The sequence below is a fragment of the Denticeps clupeoides genome, chromosome 4 (assembly GCF_900700375.1).
Source record: "Denticeps clupeoides chromosome 4, fDenClu1.1, whole genome shotgun sequence".
NCBI lineage: Eukaryota > Metazoa > Chordata > Actinopteri > Clupeiformes > Denticipitidae > Denticeps > Denticeps clupeoides.
This window is the reverse complement of record NC_041710.1, coordinates 742,540-761,523: the sequence shown is the minus strand read 5'-3', so window position 1 is coordinate 761,523 and position 18,984 is coordinate 742,540. Positions and strand designations below refer to the sequence as shown.

Below are 18,984 nucleotides of genomic sequence, written 5' to 3'. Positions count from 1 at the left end.
ACAGCCCACGGTGACACAGTGACATTTAACCTTCACCCTGAGTGAGCAGTGTGTGGGGACGGTACTTTGCTCAGTGGCACCTTGGTTGCACCTTGGCGGATCGGGATTCGAACCGGCAACCTTCTGATTGCGGGTCAGTTTCCTAAACCGCTAGGCCACCAAAAACAGCTCTTTGATCTCCCTCATAGCAAACTTTAGACTTAATAATTAATTGTTATTAATTGCAGTTTCAGCCCTAAAATAAGCAGACTGAGAGTGGAAGTGGCTGCTTGCTGGTTGTCTGTACGTTGGGGAAGTCATTTTTAAAGTTTAAATCCATTTTGACTAGCGCCAGTGTGCATGCGTGCTAGGTGGATGGCGACTCGAAATTAGTCGTTGGTGTAAGTGGTTATTGAAAGTGAGTGAGCGAGGGAGTGAATTGGAGCATTTATGTATGTATTATGTATGGTACGGGGCCGCGACACCCTGATTTTATGCTGCTCAGCGTGCCACGCCCCGCTCTGACATTGACCGGCCGATGGTCCCGCCACGGCTCAGCACCACGCGATAAGAACCGAATTACACGTGTGAGTTCTGCTCCTCATTACAGAGACATCGCCCCAACACTCTTAATTCGTGGGACCGTTGACGGGTTCGTTGCGACTAATCTTCCAGCAAATATCGGTGTTTTAACGACTGTTTAATATCCATAAAACATTATTCTGATTCTGTATTTAGTCCGATGGTCCCGAGGTTTCTGTCCCAGGAGGTTCTAGGTGCTGAAAATGGGCCACATTTGCTATACGTCGTTCTTACATACAAAAATGTCGGCGTTATTGATTTACACACAGAATTTTCAGAATTTGAAAATCTATCGATCACCTATCCCACTTCTGCAGGATAAGAAGCCACGCTGTGGTCATTTCTGTGAAACTTTCCACCACAGACTTCATTCATCTGGTACAGACTAAGGCACGGTGCACCGGGACGTGTTCTCTGGAACTCTCTCAGCTTCCATCTCCCTACCAGCAGCAGATCTTTAATATTTCAGGGCTCTGTGAGGCAGCGGAGGAGGAGGAGGAGAAGAAGAAGAAGAAGAAGATGACGGCTCGCTGCGTGCGCCGCGTTTGTCTGAAAGTGTCGGTTGGTGTTCACCTCTCCTCTCCTGTCAGTACCTCCCTCTCTCTGCCGCACTCGGGAGCTGGTACTGGCAGTGTGTGTGTAGGAGTGTGTGGAGAGAGACTCTTTTTCTGTTCGAGTGTGTGTGTGTGTGTGTGTGTCACAGACGGGGAGGAAATCAATCAGATGATGGAGCAATGCAGGTTCTACTGGAGGTTCTACCTGCTCTGGGTTTATTTCTACATGAGCACTCTTTCCCTCGTTCTCTGCCTGATTCTGTGTGTGTGTGTGTGTGTGTGTGTGTGTGCGTGCTGCGTGGGCCGCTTGCTTTCGGCCTCCACGCCTACCCCGAGGGTAGGCAGGACCAGGAGACTGAATGTGTGTTTTTATAAGCGAGAGTTCAGTGTGTCTCTGTGTGTGTCTGTGTTAGAGCTGGAAGAGGAGATCAGTGGAGAGATACTAATTAGCATAAAATAGATGACTGGAGACCTACTTTATTCCATCTTCATGCTCAGTGTTTCCAGTTAAACAGTTTCATTTCAGACGAGGAGGATGCTTCTGTACGAGATGTATTACAGACTGTGTGAACGAAATACATTTCCCAGAATAAGTGAAATGGAGTGTTGATTTGTCTTTTTGACCAGAATTCTGGCCACTGCCGGCTCTCACATGAACATCCCGGTGGACCTGAGGACCCTGCGGGCGGTGCGGGTTCTCCGCCCTCTAAAGCTGGTGTCAGGAATCCCCAGTGAGTTCCTCACAGATTACTCACCGCTTACCCGCCAGCTGCCTGCACTCACCAGCCACTACTCACCTACTAACGACCTGCCAGTCACTTTCTACTAACCAGTCACTCACCAGTTACTCACCTCTTACATACCTGTTACTTACCCATATCCGGTTACACACCTGAAAACTACTGACCAACTACTCACCTGTTACTCACCTACTAACCACCTGCCAGCCACCTGTTACTCTACTACTATCAACACATACCAGCTGTTCACCAGTTACTCACTTTCTACTAACTAGTCACTCACCAGTTACTCACCTCTTACATACCTGTTACTTACCCATATCCTGTTACGCACCTGAAAACTACTGACCAACTACTCACCTGTTACTCACCTACTAACCACCTGCCAGCCACCTGTTACTCTACTACTATCAACACATACCAGCTGTTCACCAGTTACTCACTTTCTACTAACTAGTCACTCACCAGTTACTCACCTCTTACATACCTGTTACTTACCCATATCCTGTTACGCACCTGAAAACTACTGACCTACTAATCACCTGTTACTCACCTGTTACCTACAATCACCTGTTACTCACCTCTTATTTACCTGCTAGTCACCTGTTACTCTACTACTAACAACATGTACCAGCTGTTCACCAGTTACTCACTTTCTACTAACCAGTCACTCACCAGTTACCCACCTCTTACACACCTGTTACTTACCCATTCCCTGTTACGCACCTGAAAACTACTGACCTACTAATCACCTGTTACTCACCTGTTACCTACAATCACCTGTTACTCACCTCTTATTTACCTGCTAGTCACCTGTTACTCTAATACTAACAACATGTACCAGCTGTTCACCAGTTACTCACTTTCTACTAACCAGTCACTCACCAGTTACCCACCTCTTACATACCTGTTACTTACCCATTCCCTGTTACGCACCTGAAAACTACTGACCTACTAATCACCTGTTTCTCACCTCTTACAGTATATACCCGTTATTCACCTATTATCCACCTTTTAACTACACTTACCTGTTAACCAAACTCTGTTACGCACATGCAAACTATTAATAACCTGTTACTCATGATACCTACAATATTTTTATTATAAATTATAGTGTTTTCCTCTCTCTGATTTCTTACTTTTTTCAGTCTTAGTCATGTTTAAATGGTTGATATCATCACAAAAATTACAAATATTACTTTACTTTATTTTACTTTACTTTATTTAGCAGATGCTTTTATCCAAAGCGACTTACAAGATTTGTGTAGTCAAAGACAACACAAATAAACACCAAATGTGTTTTATAATTGAGCGATTTACCACGCCAAAGGGCTGAGGGGTGAAGAAAGCACAGAATCCAGACATCTTTCAAGGAAGGGACTTTATTTAAACAACAACAAAATGGCACAAGGGCCAAAAACTGGGGGGCAAAAAAAACATTAGGCGTGTGTTGTCTGAGACGACAAGAACTAAACACAAACCCAAAAGGTCAGGAATAGCACCAACTTCATTGTGCCAGCATGAGTGCTGCTTCTTGGGTTTCATGGAGTCCTGATGGGAGTGTCAGCTGGGATGGATCAGGACTCCATAATCAGGTGTATGTGCACCAGCTTTTATTTTTAAGAGAGAAAAAAGACAAAGTAATTGCTCCCCCTGTTAAAACATAACTTAACAATGGTTCATCACACCTGAGTTCAATATCTCTAGCCACGCCCAGGCCTGATTACTGCCACACCTATTTTCACAAAAGAAATCACTTATAAGACCTGCCTGACGTAGACCAAATTTCTGAAAGCTCGACATCACATAGAGAGCTGATGATCTTGATGATCCCCAACTTTTTGGAAGGTGTGTGTCCCATTACAGTAAAAGTATCACTGAATTTCAGAAAAAGAACATCATACCAACAGTAAAATATGGTGATGGTGGTAGTGTAAGGTCTGGGGCTGTTTTGCTGCTTCAGGACCTGGGAGAATTGCTGTGATAAATGGAACCATGAATTTTGAAGGAGAAAGTCTGGCCATCTGTTCGTGTCCTAGTCAAAGTCCTGACCTGAATCCTACTGAGATCCTGTGGCCTGACCTTAAAAAGCGGTTCATGCTGAAACCCTCCAATATCGCTGAACTACAACAATTCTGCTAAGATGAGTGGGTGCAAATGCTTGATTGCAGTGGTTGCTAATGAGGGTGTTCCAACCAGTTATTACATTTAGGGGGCAATCACTTTGTCACACAGGGCCATGTACAGTACAGGCCAAAAGTGTGGACACACCTTCTCATTCAACGTGTTTTCTTTATTTTCATGACCATTTACGTTGGTAGATTCTCACTGAAGGCATCAAAACTATGAATGAACACATGTGGAGTTCTGTACTTAACAAAACAAAAAAAAAAAGGTGAAATAAGTGAAAACATGTTTTATATTCTAGTTTCTTTGCTCTGATTACTGCTTTACACACTCTTGGCATTCTCTCGATGAGCTTCAAGAGGTCGTCACCTGAAATGCTTCTCCAACAGTCTTGAAGGAGTTCCCAGAGGTGTTTAGCACTTGTTGGTCCAGCTCACCCCAAACCATCTGGACTGGGTTCAGGTCCGGTGACTGTGGAGGTCAGGTCTCTGCTTTTTGTTAAGTACAGAACTCCACATGTGTTCATTCATAGTTTTGATGCCTTCAGTGAGAATCTACCAATGTAAATGGTCATGAAGATAAAGAAAACACGTTGAATGAGAAGGTGTCCAGACTTCTGGCCTGTACTGTAGGTTTGTATTTTTTCTTTTCTTTAATAAATTACAAAGTCCTTCACTGTAGTGCATTACTTGTATTTGACTAATACTTCATTTTGTTTTAATCTGAAACATTTAAGTGTGACAGACATGGTAAGAAATCAGAAACACCTTTTCACATCACTGTAATTATGTTTCTACTGCACTCACCAGTTACCTTCGGTCCTGCATCATCTGCGACCAACACTCGCGAGTGGTTCACCAGCTACTCACTGTATACACTCACCAGCTACTCAGACTCCCCACCTCTTACTCACCCGTTCCCTGCATGTAGTCCTGCATCACTCGCCTGCTACATTCACCGTGTACTCACCGACTACCTACCAGTTACTCATCTGTTTCCCGCTGACCTGCATCATTAATCACCTTATAACCAGCCCTCTTTACTTCATACCTGCACCTATACTGACTCTCCCAAACCGCATGAAGTAGTAGCTACTCTCAACATTCACATGTTGTTCACATTCCATCCAGGTCTGCAGATCGTTCTGAAGTCCATCATGAAGGCCATGGTACCTCTGCTGCAGATCGGCCTTCTGTTGTTCTTCGCCATCCTGATGTTTGCCATTATCGGCCTGGAGTTCTACAGCGGCAAGCTGCACCACACCTGCCTGCCTTCTCCAGACATCCTCGGTAAAATAACCCAGAACCACCACTGGACATTCGTCTCTTCCCCCGATCTTCCTCAGATAGTTAAAGCTGTACAATCGCTCGAAAAAAGAGCAGGAAGAAGAAGGTGTGAATCAATAAGAGCTGAGGCTGCGAGCTGTTTGCTGACATGTCAGAAAACGGCAGCCCTAACAGCGGCTGTGTGCAAATAGCTGCAGCTAATGAAGGCCTTGTGCGTCTGGATAATACACTTCTCGCACAAGCGTGGGGCTTTGTTTTATAAATACGTGCGCCAGCACTGTAATTGTGTACCGTTGCGTCTCATTATTCCGTATATCGTAAGAGACCACCACTGTAACTATTTATTCAGCTATTTATTCTAATATCCTAATCACATATTAATACAGTTTTTATATTTCAAGGTTGATCTTTTTTTTCCATTTCCATAGTGGTTTATATCAGACCATGGGGTGAAATGAATAGATTAGGGGGTTAAATGTTTTTCCTCTTTATGGGAATTTGTTTTGGAATTAATGGTAAGTCATTATTGCAGCTGGCAACACATTAGCATAAACTAATTAGTATTGTAATATAAGGATGTGTCAAATAGAAGAATTAATATAATTAACCTAATTACTGAATTGAGCTTTTGAACAATAGGCCATGGTGATGTAAAAATGAGAACGAATGTATTTTTTTAGACTAAAAGCAAAAAATGTCAAGTGAAGGTGAAGGTGTAGTGTAGGGCACCTTTAACCTGATTGGTTGAATTTTGTCAGATCAGGTGTGTCCAGACACAGATTTTTATGCTTAACACAAAATAATTAGACTAATTATTTACTGGTTTCATGGCATTAATGGGAAACGAGCTTGATGAATGGCCGCTGTGCCTCATTAGAAAACCAGACTGTGGATTCGTCAGAGGTGGAGTTTGCCTGTGGCGTGAGGAAATGTCCAGAGAAGTACGACTGCAGCGGCACGTGGATTGGCCCAAATGATGGCATCACGCAGTTCGACAACATCCTGTTTGCCGTGCTGACGGTTTTTCAGTGCATCACCATGGAGGGATGGACGGCTGTCCTCTACAACGTGAGTCTTCATGTCAAATCGGTGCCAGTATATGGTCTTCTGTTGGTGTCATAGTATTTCTGACCCCCAGAAGATGAACTTTAATGATGTTTTTAAAAAGTTTTAAAATGATATGATTGAGAGCTCTCACACCCCCTACTTCCTCATTCTAGACTAGTTAAACCCCTCCTGTCAATATGTGACCACGCCCACTACCAGCACCAACATGCAGGTTATCAGGCACTTTAATTCCAGCGTTCTGATGGGGGAACTGGTGAATTAGTGAACATTAGTGACCACGCCCACTACCAACACCAACATGCAGGTTATCAGGCACTTTAATTCCAGCGTTCTGATGGGTGAACTGGTGAATTAGTGAACATTAGTGACCACGCCCACTACCAACACCAATATGCAGGTTGTCAGGTGCTTTAATTCCAGCGTTCTGATGGGGGAACTGGTGAATTAGTGAACATTAGTGACCACGCCCACTACCAACACCAATATGCAGGTTGTCAGGCGCTTTAATCGTTCTGATTAGTGAACTGGTGAATTAGTGAATATTAGTGACCACGCCCACTACCAACACCAACATGCAGGTTGTCAGGTGCTTTAATTCCAGCGTTCTGATGGGGGAACTGGTGAATTAGTGAACATTAGTGACCACGCCCACTACCAACATGCAGGTTATCAGGCACTTTAATTCCAGCGTTCTGATGGGTAAACTGGTGAATTAGTGAACATTAGTGACCACGCCCACTACCAACATCATTATGCAGGTTGTCAGGCGCTTTAATTCCAGCGTTCTGATGGGTGAACTGGTGAATTAGTGAACATTAGTGACCACGCCCACTACTAACACCAACATGCAGGTTGTCGGGTGCTTTAATTCCAGCGTTCTGATGGGGGAACTGGTGAATTAGTGAACACTAGTGACCACGCCCACTACCAACACCAACATGCAGGTTACCAGGCGCTTTAATTCCAGCGTTCTGATGGGGGAACTGGTGAATTAGTGAACAATAGTGACCACACCCACTACCAACACCAACATTCAGGTTATCAGGCGCTTTAATCGTTCTGATTAGTGAACTGGTGAATTAGTGAACATTAGTGACCACGCCCACTACCAGCACCAACATGCAGGTTGTCAGGCGCTTTAATTCCAGCGTTCTGATGGGGGAACTGGTGAATTAGTGAACATTAGTGACCACGGCCACTACCAACATGCAGGTTATCAGGTGCTTTAATTCCAGCGTTCTGATGGGGGAACTGGTGAATTAGTGAACATTAGTGACCACGCCCACTACCAACATGCAGGTTATCAGGCGCTTTAATTCCAGCGTTCTTGCTGGAAAACTTGCTGTCAATATCTCTTGCAAGTTCTACAGGGGAAATCGGGATGCTTTATTCAGAATATGATTATATTTTTTATTTACAGTGGCCCTACATTTAAGACCCTGTTTTTTGCTAATCTTGTTGATGGATTTTTAAGTTTGTAGTGGATGCATGTTTTTTACGCCATAAGCATACTAAATGTAGGGATGCTAAATAGCTGATCATGTTGAATCAGTATTGATTGAATCTGTTCATTCTTATTTGTTTCTTTCTGTAAATCCAGCAGATTAGCTTGATCAAAATGTTCGCCTACAGTGCATCATCATCATCATCATCAGAAAACGACACGTTTTTCTCTGCGTTTCTAGACGAACGATGCTCTGGGCCCGCAGTGGAACTGGATGTACTTCATTCCGCTCATCATCATCGGCTCCTTTTTCGTGCTGAATCTGGTGCTGGGTGTCCTGTCTGGGTGAGTGTCGGTGTTCCACTAATGACATAATGTTTCATTAGCTTTACAGACGGCCGGGATTTACAATGGCAGCGGTGACTAATTCCCTGAAGAGCGTCCTGGGGAAACGCGTGTGAGCAATAAAGACAGCTCTTGTTTACATGTTTGTACACTGACCCGAGACGCCAGCCCGCTGCCAACCGCAGAATAACCTCAGAGAGCCGGAACGCGCCGTTCTCAGCCCGCTCATACACTTTCATTCAAACAAAGTCAATTCATTCATCCAGGCTAATGAGGCACATGCGTGTAGGAACGTTCTGGAATCCTCTGTTCCACGCATCTGCTTTGCTTTCATGAGATCGCTGCGCTTGTGTGTGTGCCCCACAGGGAGTTTGCCAAGGAGAGGGAGCGGGTGGAGAACCGGCGGGCGTTCATGAAGCTGAGGAGGCAGCAGCAGGTGGAGCGGGAACTCAACGGCTACAGGGCGTGGATCGACCGAGCAGGTGCGGCCACCATGCCCTTCTGGGCGTGTCCACCTCAGTCTTAGCATCGTATGCTGCATGTGAAGCAAGTCAGCCATGTGTGCACCTGCATACGTAGCGGCAGGAGGGGAGGACAGACGAACGTGGAGGCAGCAGCGAGGAGACTGGAGCTGAGGGGCAGCTGGGAAGGACTTGGGTTTACCGGGTCTGAGGTGAACAGGGTCGCTCAGGGTGACATCAGGTGTGTCAGTGCATTTTGGGGCAGAGGTGGCCTCGCGGTTAAGGAAGCGGACCCATAATCAGGAGGTGGCCAAGGTGCCACTGAGGTCCCATTGATGAAGGTACCATCCCCACACGCTGCTCCCCTGGCGCCTGTCATGGTGCCCACTGCAATTACATTTACAGCATTTACCAGACGCCCTTATCCAGAGCGACTTACAATCAGTAGTTACAGGGACAGTCCCCCCCTGGAGACACTCAGGGTTAAGTGTCTTACTCAGGGACACAATGGCAGTAAGTGGGATTCGAACCTGGGTCTTCTGGTTCATAGGCGAGTGGTGGTCAAAACCGGCACGGGTCGAAATCCAAGGCAGTCGGAATAATTTTTGGAAGGCTAGCGTGGAGAGGGCTATGTGGACAACAGAACCACACCCAAGATGGCTGTTCTGTTAGTAGACTGGGTGTTGACCGTGGGCGCTGGTCCGGCGGTCGGGACGGAGGCCGTGACCACGTTGTAATGCCTGTTAACAGAGACGCTGCCTTTTTCTGGGTCTAAGCCTGCAGCAGAGATCACGTACGTGATGTCACCGACGTCCCCTGCGTATGCGGGGTATCGGGAGCGTAGAGGACGGAGGAGAAAGGCAGGAGATGGACGCTGCGCTGCACCTGGGCGTGTCCCATGTTGACGGGGGGGATTGGTCTAGATCTACGTTAGCCTATAGAAAGTTTAAAAAGAAAAACTAGAGTCAATGGTGTCTCATTGGTTGCATAGCGTGTTCCGTAATCGGAAGGTTGCCGGTTCGAATCCCCTTTATCCCCCTCACGCTGAGATACCTAATGAGGGGCTTCTCGGTGAGCAAACAGACTCCTAACGGAGTATCCAGGTACAGTAACGCGGATGAAGCGTGTGGAAGATTATATAACCGCCCCTGCCCGGCTTTTCAAAAGGATTTTCAAGGTTGAGCCACTGCACAGATGGGCTCCGGTCTCTTTGTCAGTTTCAATGCATTCGATTTTCCAGTGATGGTGTACAACTCCCACACACACACACACACAACCTAACACACACCGGCATATGGTGACAGCAACACACACCTGTCTGCACAGTGCGTACTAGTCACACAGGTACGTCACCTCGCACACGCAGAGCATTTTGAACCTTCAGGTGAGTGTGTGGATACAGAGCTGCTCTGTTCTCGAGCTCCATCTCTCTCCCACACAGCCGGTCAGAGGGAAGGTGAGATGAGTCACTAAACAGAAAATCTGCGTGCAGGAGGAAAGTTTGCATTTGTGTGTGTGTGTGTGTGTGTGTGTGTGTGTGTGTGGTTTATTAGTTGAGACGTCTTGAGAAATGGGAGTTTATGGACCGTGCCTGCAGCCTTGTGTTACATGTAATGCTGTGCGCGCCAGTGATCTGCTGGGTGAAGTGATTCTCTGAAGGCTGACTGTCAGATATTAAAACGAGGGGTGAGAACCAGCATTGAGATGTAAAGCTCTTAATCAGCTGCTGATCTGCTGGAAAAAGGGTATGAATAAATTAAATTAAACAAAAACCAGATCGCTGAACACAGTTGTGAAATCTACAAAATGTATTAAATCTACATGCATAGAATAAAATGTGTTTTTTTTGTTATCCTGTAAAGTTGGCATTTACGCTCCTCAAAATACATCAGAATATCTCATGTATCTGCATATTTTCATGCATTCAGAGACATGAAAAAAAACTATTTTAGACATTATTTACATTTAATGCATGGTTACTAGGGTGGTAGTAGCCTAGCGGGTAACTCACTCGCCTGTGAACCAGAAGACCCAGGTTCAAATCCCACTTACTACCATCGTGTCCCTGAGCAGGACACTTAACCCTGAGTGTCTCCAGGGGGGACTGTCCCTGTAACTACTGACTGTAAGTCGCTCTGGATAAGGGCGTCTGGTGAATGCGGTAAATGTAGATGTTTTGGATAGACGCTGCTGATTGTGGGTCACTTCTGCCGGGCCTTGTTTTCATGCACGGTTTTCCTCTCTTGCGTTTCCCAGAGGAGGTCATGCTGGCCGAGGAGAACAAGAATTCCGGGAGATCGGCCCTGGATGGTACGTCTCCTCACCTTTGCTCCCGCTGCTTTCTGTGTTCCATTAATGAAGTTCTCTGTGGGACTGGGCTCTTGCTGAGAAAGCATGCTGGTTCTTGTGCTTTGCACCTCCAACCATCCTGTTCCTTCTACATTTAGAAATCTCTCTCTCTTTTTATTCAGCCCTTTAGCGCTCGCGCTCGTATAACTACAGTCATCGTGCTGCAACCAGTTCCAGCTCCATTAAACGGTGTATCTTGGTGTGGAACCATGTTATGTCCATGTTCTGCGTTCAGCTCAAACCAAAAGCCTGTCAGGAGAAGTGTGCGGCGCTACCTAGCTTCCACGAATGGAGATGCGGACAAAATGGTGGCCAGAGGCATGAGGGAGAGAAGTGTGGTCATCTTCATCAGCATCATCATCATCATCATCATCACCGTTGCCATAGTAGCAGTGGAATAAATGGGGTTGCATAAGGCAATTATTATGGTCCTGGTATATGTTAACATGTGGCTTGATTAGATTTTTTTTTCTATAAATTTTTTATGCAGTGCAATCAAAACCATGGCCAGTAATTCCAGGAACTGAGTCAATATGAGTGACTGATCACTATTCCTCATCGTCTAACTCATTCACTCCTGTGTGCAGTGCTCAAGCGAGCCACCAGTAAGAAAAATGCTCGGCGCCGAGGACCCGGGGACGACAAATATGCTGAGATAGCGACTGTGGGTCAGTAATTCCTTATCAGAACAAGTGCACTTAAAGATAGTTTTATTGCATTAATCTCCCTAGAGTACTTGGGACTGTGAGCTGTGAACTTTAATGCAATACTTGTAGACTTTTAGTTCATCTTTTCTATGTATACTCTCCGTTTTAGCCATGCACCAATATATCAGTTTATTGGTATTGGTATACATTCTGGTAAATTCAGCCACCAACATTTATTATCGGTATTGTCACTTTAGTAGTTGTGTTGTACTGGTCTACATTTTCAGTTTATGAAAGTATACTTTGAAGCATCAGTTAAGAATAAAAGTTGTAAACTTTTCTGTATATACAGGGCAAATTTATCTATAAGCCTATATGTAGAAACCAGTAAAAAAAAGTACCTTCCTTTTCAAATATTGATTGGACTTGCATGCTTATGTATAATTTAGGCAAATGCCACTCACTCGGCTTCCAGTGACCTGGTTAATGTTCTCTGATTGTGTTAAAGGCATCATTAGTTTTAGAAAAATTAATAAGTTAAAAAAAAAAGATTTTATTGTGACCTATATTATGTAATTGGAGCAGCAGTGTGTCTAGAAGCTAATTGCAGTCTAATTATCATGTGGGGAACAACAGTCGTGGAGGAAAATGACACAACAGACCTCACTGTACAGATAATCTGTACTTAGGACCGTCAGCGTGACAGCGCGTTACGACAGACTGTCTTCGCTCCTCTATAACAGCAGGCGGGCCCCGGAGCCGCGTCAGCCTCCACAACACCAGGCGCGGCCCGGCGGCGTACCTGAGGCGCAAGGAGCGGATGCTGCGCATCTCCATCCGCCGCATGGTCAAGACCGACTCCTTCTACTGGACCGTCCTCAGCCTGGTGGCCCTCAACACCATCTGCGTTGCGATCGTCCATCACAACCAGCCCGACTGGCTCTCCGTGTTCCTGTGTGAGTGAAAGCACATCTTCTCTTGCGATGCCTCACCTGCGGACCTTCATTAAGACGACCCTTCTTCTTTTTCTAGACTACGCAGAGTTTGTGTTTCTCGGACTGTTTCTCGCTGAGATGTTTCTGAAAATGTACGGCTTGGGTTTCCGCCTTTACTTCCACTCGTCTTTCAACTGCTTCGACTGTGGAGTAAGTTGCATCCAGAGTATGGTGGCGTCCAAGGGCTGGATGCACAGCTCATCAGGACCCACAGCTGTCACACTGTGATCTACAGGGTGGGCCATTTATATGGATAAAATGGGAATTCTTGGTGGCGGTCAGAAACTTGTAAATAACTCATGAAAGAATAAAGTAACGTTAAAACCAAGCACACCATTGTTTTTCTTGTGAAATTACCAATAAATTTGATGTGTCACATGACCCTCTTCCTATTGAAAAAACAAAAGTTGGATCCAAGATGGCCGACGTCAAAATGGCCACTATGGTCCCCACCCATCTTGAAAAGTTTGCCCCCACACATATACTAATGTGCCACAAACAGGACGTTAACATCACCAACCATTCCCATTTTATTAAGGTGTATCCTTATAAATGGCCCACCCTGTACATTTAGATCCAGGTTTAGGTGGTTTGATGATAAAGATTGATTAATTTGGGGATATTTTCTGCCCTATTACTCCTCACGTCTTTGATGGAGATCAGACATCTGATGGAAATATTAGGGTTTTTAGGTTGATCTGGTGTAAGGCAATTGACAAATGTATGATGTCTGCACTGAAGCAAGGTTCCATGTCTGATCTGTAATTTATCTCCTGCTCAGAGTTATGATCCAGCCTTCCTCGCTCTGCAGGTTATCATTGGCAGTATCTTTGAGGTGGTCTGGGGCTTTTTCAGGCCAGGCACCTCCTTTGGGATCAGCGTTCTGAGGGCCCTGAGGCTGCTGAGGATCTTCAAAATTACAAAGTGAGCGTTGCCTTTAACACGAGGGTTCTGGAAGTGTACCCAGTCTGAGAATTGGTGCAGAATGTATTCATAGTGTGTGCTTTGATCAGGTATTGGGCTTCGCTGCGGAACCTGGTTGTCTCCCTCATGAGCTCCATGAAGTCCATCATCAGCCTGCTGTTCCTCCTCTTCCTCTTCATCGTGGTCTTCGCTCTGCTGGGCATGCAGCTCTTCGGGGGCAGGTTTGTTATCCCACACCCCGTCACCCCAACAAAGTGGTTATGACAGTTAAAACAGTCTCACTGGTTGCACTGTGCAAATGTAAAAATGCCTGGAAAGAAGTGGGCGACGTGTGGAGTTTGAGAAAGAAAATGAATTTATCTGCCAATTTATTGTGATTAATTAATTGCAAACATGTGAACCAATTTGAAGCTGATCTAACATATAAAAGCCCACAACGTATTTCCCTTTCAGTGCTCTTGCGGGTCTGTGCTGTTCGTGTGTAAATGCTTTCTCCCCCCCCAGGTTTATCTTTGAAGATTACACCCCCACCAACTTTGACACCTTCCCAGCCTCTATCATGACCGTCTTCCAGGTTTGGTGCCCATGATGCTTTTCCGTGGTTTAGAGAAGCACCCTGCATGCTTGGAGTTAAATTTATGATTGTTACCGCTCGAGAATTGTTCCGGGAGAAGGAGCGGGGAACCGAGCTCATGTTCGCTGCACTTCTCCTGCTGCAGATCCTCACCGGAGAGGACTGGAATGAGGTGATGTATAACGGCATCCGCTCTCAAGGTGGGGTTCAGTACGGGATGTGGTCCTCCATCTACTTCATTGTGCTCACACTCTTTGGGAACTGTATCCTTCTGGCCCCGCCCTGTCATTATAAAGCTACGCTGATGATGCAAAAAATATGCAAAACATGATTCGTGTTGGATTCTTTTGACCGTTCCCTGAATAGACACTCTTCTCAACGTCTTCTTGGCCATCGCCGTGGACAATTTGGCCAACGCTCAGGAGCTAACCAAGGTACGTCAAGCCTCGGAGGCATGAACGTTTCATTGTCAGTGGGTGGGGCTCATTCTGTGCCTTCTTGTGATTTGTCAGGATGAGGAGGAGGAGGAGGAGTTCTTCAACCAGCGGTTTAAAGGCAGAGAATTTGGCCTGTCGGAGTAAGTGGTCCGATTCTAATCACAGCCACTGCTGACGTCTGGTTCCGCTGTCAGCAAAGCCCATTCATCTGGATTATTAATGGGGTCTAAATGGCAAATGTATATTATATTCAGGGAGGGTTCAACTAAAACACTTAACTACACAATCCTGGTCTGGATCTGTGCTTTATGAATGTGAAATTACATTATTCCATATTAATTAATGAGTCATGTTTGAGAAGGTTTGAATGATGTAATATGTGTGTTTCAGTACTATACAACCTGGAATAATAAATCATGTATTTTACAACAAGGGGCTGTAGCGACGGTGCTACCAGGAGCTCACGGCAGCCTCGGCGCTGCTGGCTGTTTGCAGCATGTTGTTGAGCCTGATGGAGCATGAATTTAATTCATCCCGCAGACTGAGCAGCAAAATTGAAATTGAATTGAAAAATGGCGGTGCACTGATTCAGGCCCCGCCCCACACGAGAACGCTTTCCCCTAAAACGGGTTTTCAGTTCCCCATCCACACGGGAGCATTATGTGAGAATGTCCCGAGCGCTGTTTTAACGCCCTCCACACCTGTAGGTGGCGCCGTAACTCCCCACTATCCTTGTTTGGCGTCTAGTTCTCCTCTGCGGTGAATTAAACGTGTCGTTGTTCTCCAGCCGCGTCTTTTTATTAGGCGCATAGAGAGAATTTCTTCACATCTATGAACGTGTTCTCCGCCATTGTTGTATGGAGGACGGGTTTGGGGTTAAAGGTCAGGTGGGAGGTTGGGCTGACAATTCAGCGTTTTCGCCAAAAAAAAGCCGCTTCGCCGTCCACACGGATACGTGGAAAAGAGAAATTCACTCTGGAACCCGTTTTAGAAAACAATCGCTGGGTCCCCGTCCCCCGGCGGAGTCTCCGCGTGGACGCAAGGCCAGAGCGGATAGAAAGACTTTCTCGTGTGATCAGGGGCCTAAAGCAACAACAGAACCTGTACGTTCCAAACCACTTTTCAATCTTGCGCTGCAGTCGTTCTTTTAGAAGGATGCATCTTGCCTGTCGACGCCCGGATCTGAGATGGCGGCCCCGGGCCCTGCGAGCCGCTGTCTGACTGCACACGCTCTTGCATGCTCGGTCATGACCGCACAGCATCAGGCTTGAGTATCAGGCTGCATGGCATGACTGCGGTGAAAAGTGCACCAGGGAACTCTGCCGAGGCCTCGTGTTTGTTCCGTGCTGTAGTGTAACGTTCTGTACTGTGCATATCTGTGCCGCTCTGTTTTCAATTCATTTCGGTCCGTGCCAAATAGCTCGTGCAAGTATGGCATACGGTGGTGTTAACAACAGAAGTCCTTCTGCTGCTTTTAAATGGAGCGTTTGAGTAAATGGCCGCCGCTGTTCCAGACCCACCCCCCTTCTTGGACCATGATGCGTCCTGTTCATGAATAAGAGTCAAACACTCCAGGCCCCTGAAGCCGCTCAAGCCCTTTGCAGATGGTAGTTGAACTGGTTCCAGGCAGCGTGCGGCACGAACAGCAGCAGACCGCGTCCCACCCGGCGCACCGAGCAGCTTTCTGCTTCATCTGCCTCTTCCCCCTCGTGTCGCATCTCCACCTGCTGCACCAGCTTGCGCTGCCCACCCACCAGCGAGCTGGAGTTGCGTGCTGCACTCCCAGCCACTCTGCTGGATCGCACCACCGTCGGTTTAAGGGCCGGTAGTGGGCGTGGTCACGTGGACAGCGGTGTAGAGAACGGAGAGAGGGAGGAGATGGATGCTGGAAGGGGGTTTAAATCGTCCAGAAGGTCCTGGCTCCCAGCACGATGAGTCCAACACTTGGTCCCATCTTCAGGTATCGGGGTTTTTGTCTGGCCCACGAATGTAAAAAAAAAAAAAAGATATTTGGGCCAAAATGGTAACTACTCACACCGCCAAAAAGACTTCTTTTTTCAAGGAACAGACGACTAGTAGACACCAGTTACTTCGTGTGTCCTTCTCTTCTGTTTCTGTAAGTGCTGTGAACTTGCCGCATGCCTCGTACGTCTTATACGGTGCTGAAGTACTGAAAATATCCTGAAAAAGAAAGCGCTGGTGTGTACACAAGATCATATATAAGTGTTTCATATGTCTTTTTCATATGTTTTTGACTGTTGGTCTTGATTACTTGTCTGCTAGGGACGAAAGGAAGTCGGACGAACTTTCCAGACCCTTTTTCGAGGACAGTGTGACGTTGCAGTGCTTCTGTCCTACTGTCTGTGTTGCGTATATCAGTTAACGAAAATCTTTTATGAATGTTTCAAACAGCCCGTCGTCGTTGTCAATTTACGGACGCGGCGTCACACTGAACGTTTTTGTCTGTCTGTTTGTGCAAACGCACTAATGTCTTGTTTCCACTCATTTGTCCCATGGACCTCAAAAGAATGCGCGTATGTGTAAGTAGCCCCGCCTCTATTCCCCCTATAACACCCCCCCCCATAAGCCATGTGTCGCGTTCACCCACCTCCTGTCCCATCTCTCCTCTCTGATCAAGGCAACTGTATATTTCCAGATATTTTGACACGTCTGCCCTCCCCTCCCTGTTTCTTTTCCTTTCGTTTTCATGCCCTTTGTTATCTGACATTCCTTCCCAGGTACGTTCTTGTTTTGACTGCATCATTTTATTTCTCCTGTTTTGGATGCCGTGTTGTAGAAATCGAACTCCTTCGTAATTTACCGATAAACAATAAAACTGATTTCTATGCCCACGTTTGTGGTGCACCAGTCTTTAGTGCCATGTGACTGTAGTTTTAACTCTCTGCTGCCCCCTGCTGACGCGCTTCTGCCGTATTTCCCTGCAGAAGAAGGCGAAGGCCGTACCTGTACAGGAAGAGGGCCATCCACCGAGGCCGGCCGTCCCCGGCGGAGGCCGAGGACGAGGCCCCTGGGGGCCCGGGAGGGCGTGGCCAGGCTGGAGACGAGCAGCCGGTGAATGCCTTCGCAAACCGGCGTGAGAGGAGGAAGAAGATGACCATGTCTGTGTGGGAGCAGCGCGCCAACCAGCTCCGCAAGCGGCGGCAGATGGCCAGCAGGGAGGTGCTGTTCGGGAGTCCCACCGAAGACAACCTGGACACGCCCACCAACGCGCCGCACCAGTCGCTGTCCCCCGAGACCAGCCCGGGCCACCTGCCCGAGTCCCCCGTGTCGGTCGCCATGCCCCTGCCCGAGCCGCCCCTGTCCATCCCGCTGCCCGAGCCGCCGGAGTCCGAGCCGCCGAGCTGCGTCGGCGAGGCTGCCGGTCACCGCGGCAACGGCGAGAGGAGGCACCGCGTGGCACGCAAGTTCCGGGCGGCCGCGGCCGCCGCAGGGATGGAGGGCGAGTCTCGGCCCCGCCGCCACCGCCACCGCGAGCAGTGCAGCAGAGAGTCACCGCCGCAGTCCGACGTTCCGGAGCCGCTGGGCTCAGAGGGGGGGTTCAACCAGGAAGACGCAGGAGGGGACTGTAAGGGGTGAGGTCACCGGGGTCATGGAGCTTGCTCTTCTCACCACTCTACTTTTATTGTGACCTTGTCTTTTCTGTCCTCTGTGGTCCCCAGTGAGGCTGTGGGGGTCCCAACGTCTCCAGAACCTGCAGGGGCCCCGGCTCTCGTGGAGCAGCAGGAAGTGGGCGGCGACGCCCTGGAGGGCTGCTTCACTCAGAACCAGGCCCCAGAACCGGGGTCAGAGACGGAGAACTGCCACGGTGGACGGGCGCCGGACGAGGTGGTGGGGGAGCGTAGCGTCGTCGTGGAGATGTCAGGAGCGCAGCCGCTGCTGGAGCTGACGCCCATGACGGGTAACGCCACGATCCGCCGCTTTAAACTAGGGGTGTTGAAATGAATCTCATGATCGATGCGTTGCGATGCAGACGACTTGGCAACATAATCGATTATATCAGAACAAAGTTGCTCGGTGAAGTTCTGGTGGCGGTAGAAAATTCGAGTTAAAAAGTGGTGCTGGTAGTGACTGTGAAATGAACGCCCTCTGGAACCCACACGTGCTTTGGCTGCGCTTTTTAGCTGCGTTCGATCGGTCTTGAAAACGTCATGTAAAGTAATGTGGAAAAATTGAAGGTTAAAGTGAAAGTGAAGTCATTGTGAAACACAGCACACGGTGCACACAGTGAAATTTGTTCTCTGCATTTAACCATCACCCTGAGTGAGCAGTGGGCACCATGACAGGCGCCCGGGGAGCAGTGTGTGGGGACGGTGCTTTGCTCAGTGGCACCTTCCTTAACCGCTTGGCCACCACTGAAGGTTCACACATTCACACCAACTCTCATTTCTTAGATACCTTAGATAAATTCCTATTGTTTGCATTTGCGTTAGACTATATATATTTAAAACATT

At 47.4% G+C, this 18,984-nt stretch overlaps 1 protein-coding gene across 1 annotated transcript in view; it reads left to right on the top strand.

Moving 5' to 3' along the window:
• cacna1eb (calcium channel, voltage-dependent, R type, alpha 1E subunit b) overlaps nt 1-18,984 on the top strand; it is a 55,262-nt gene that overhangs the window by 17,333 nt on the left and 18,945 nt on the right. The window contains 17 exon segments of the mRNA XM_028975288.1: nt 1,743-1,846; nt 5,113-5,271; nt 6,146-6,336; nt 8,022-8,125; nt 8,492-8,607; nt 10,843-10,896; nt 11,523-11,603; nt 12,326-12,538; nt 12,615-12,727; nt 13,389-13,501; nt 13,591-13,722; nt 14,006-14,075; nt 14,221-14,338; nt 14,442-14,509; nt 14,588-14,652; nt 17,458-18,105; nt 18,193-18,431. Of these exon segments, the coding sequence (XP_028831121.1) occupies nt 1,743-1,846; nt 5,113-5,271; nt 6,146-6,336; nt 8,022-8,125; nt 8,492-8,607; nt 10,843-10,896; nt 11,523-11,603; nt 12,326-12,538; nt 12,615-12,727; nt 13,389-13,501; nt 13,591-13,722; nt 14,006-14,075; nt 14,221-14,338; nt 14,442-14,509; nt 14,588-14,652; nt 17,458-18,105; nt 18,193-18,431 (2,588 nt within the window).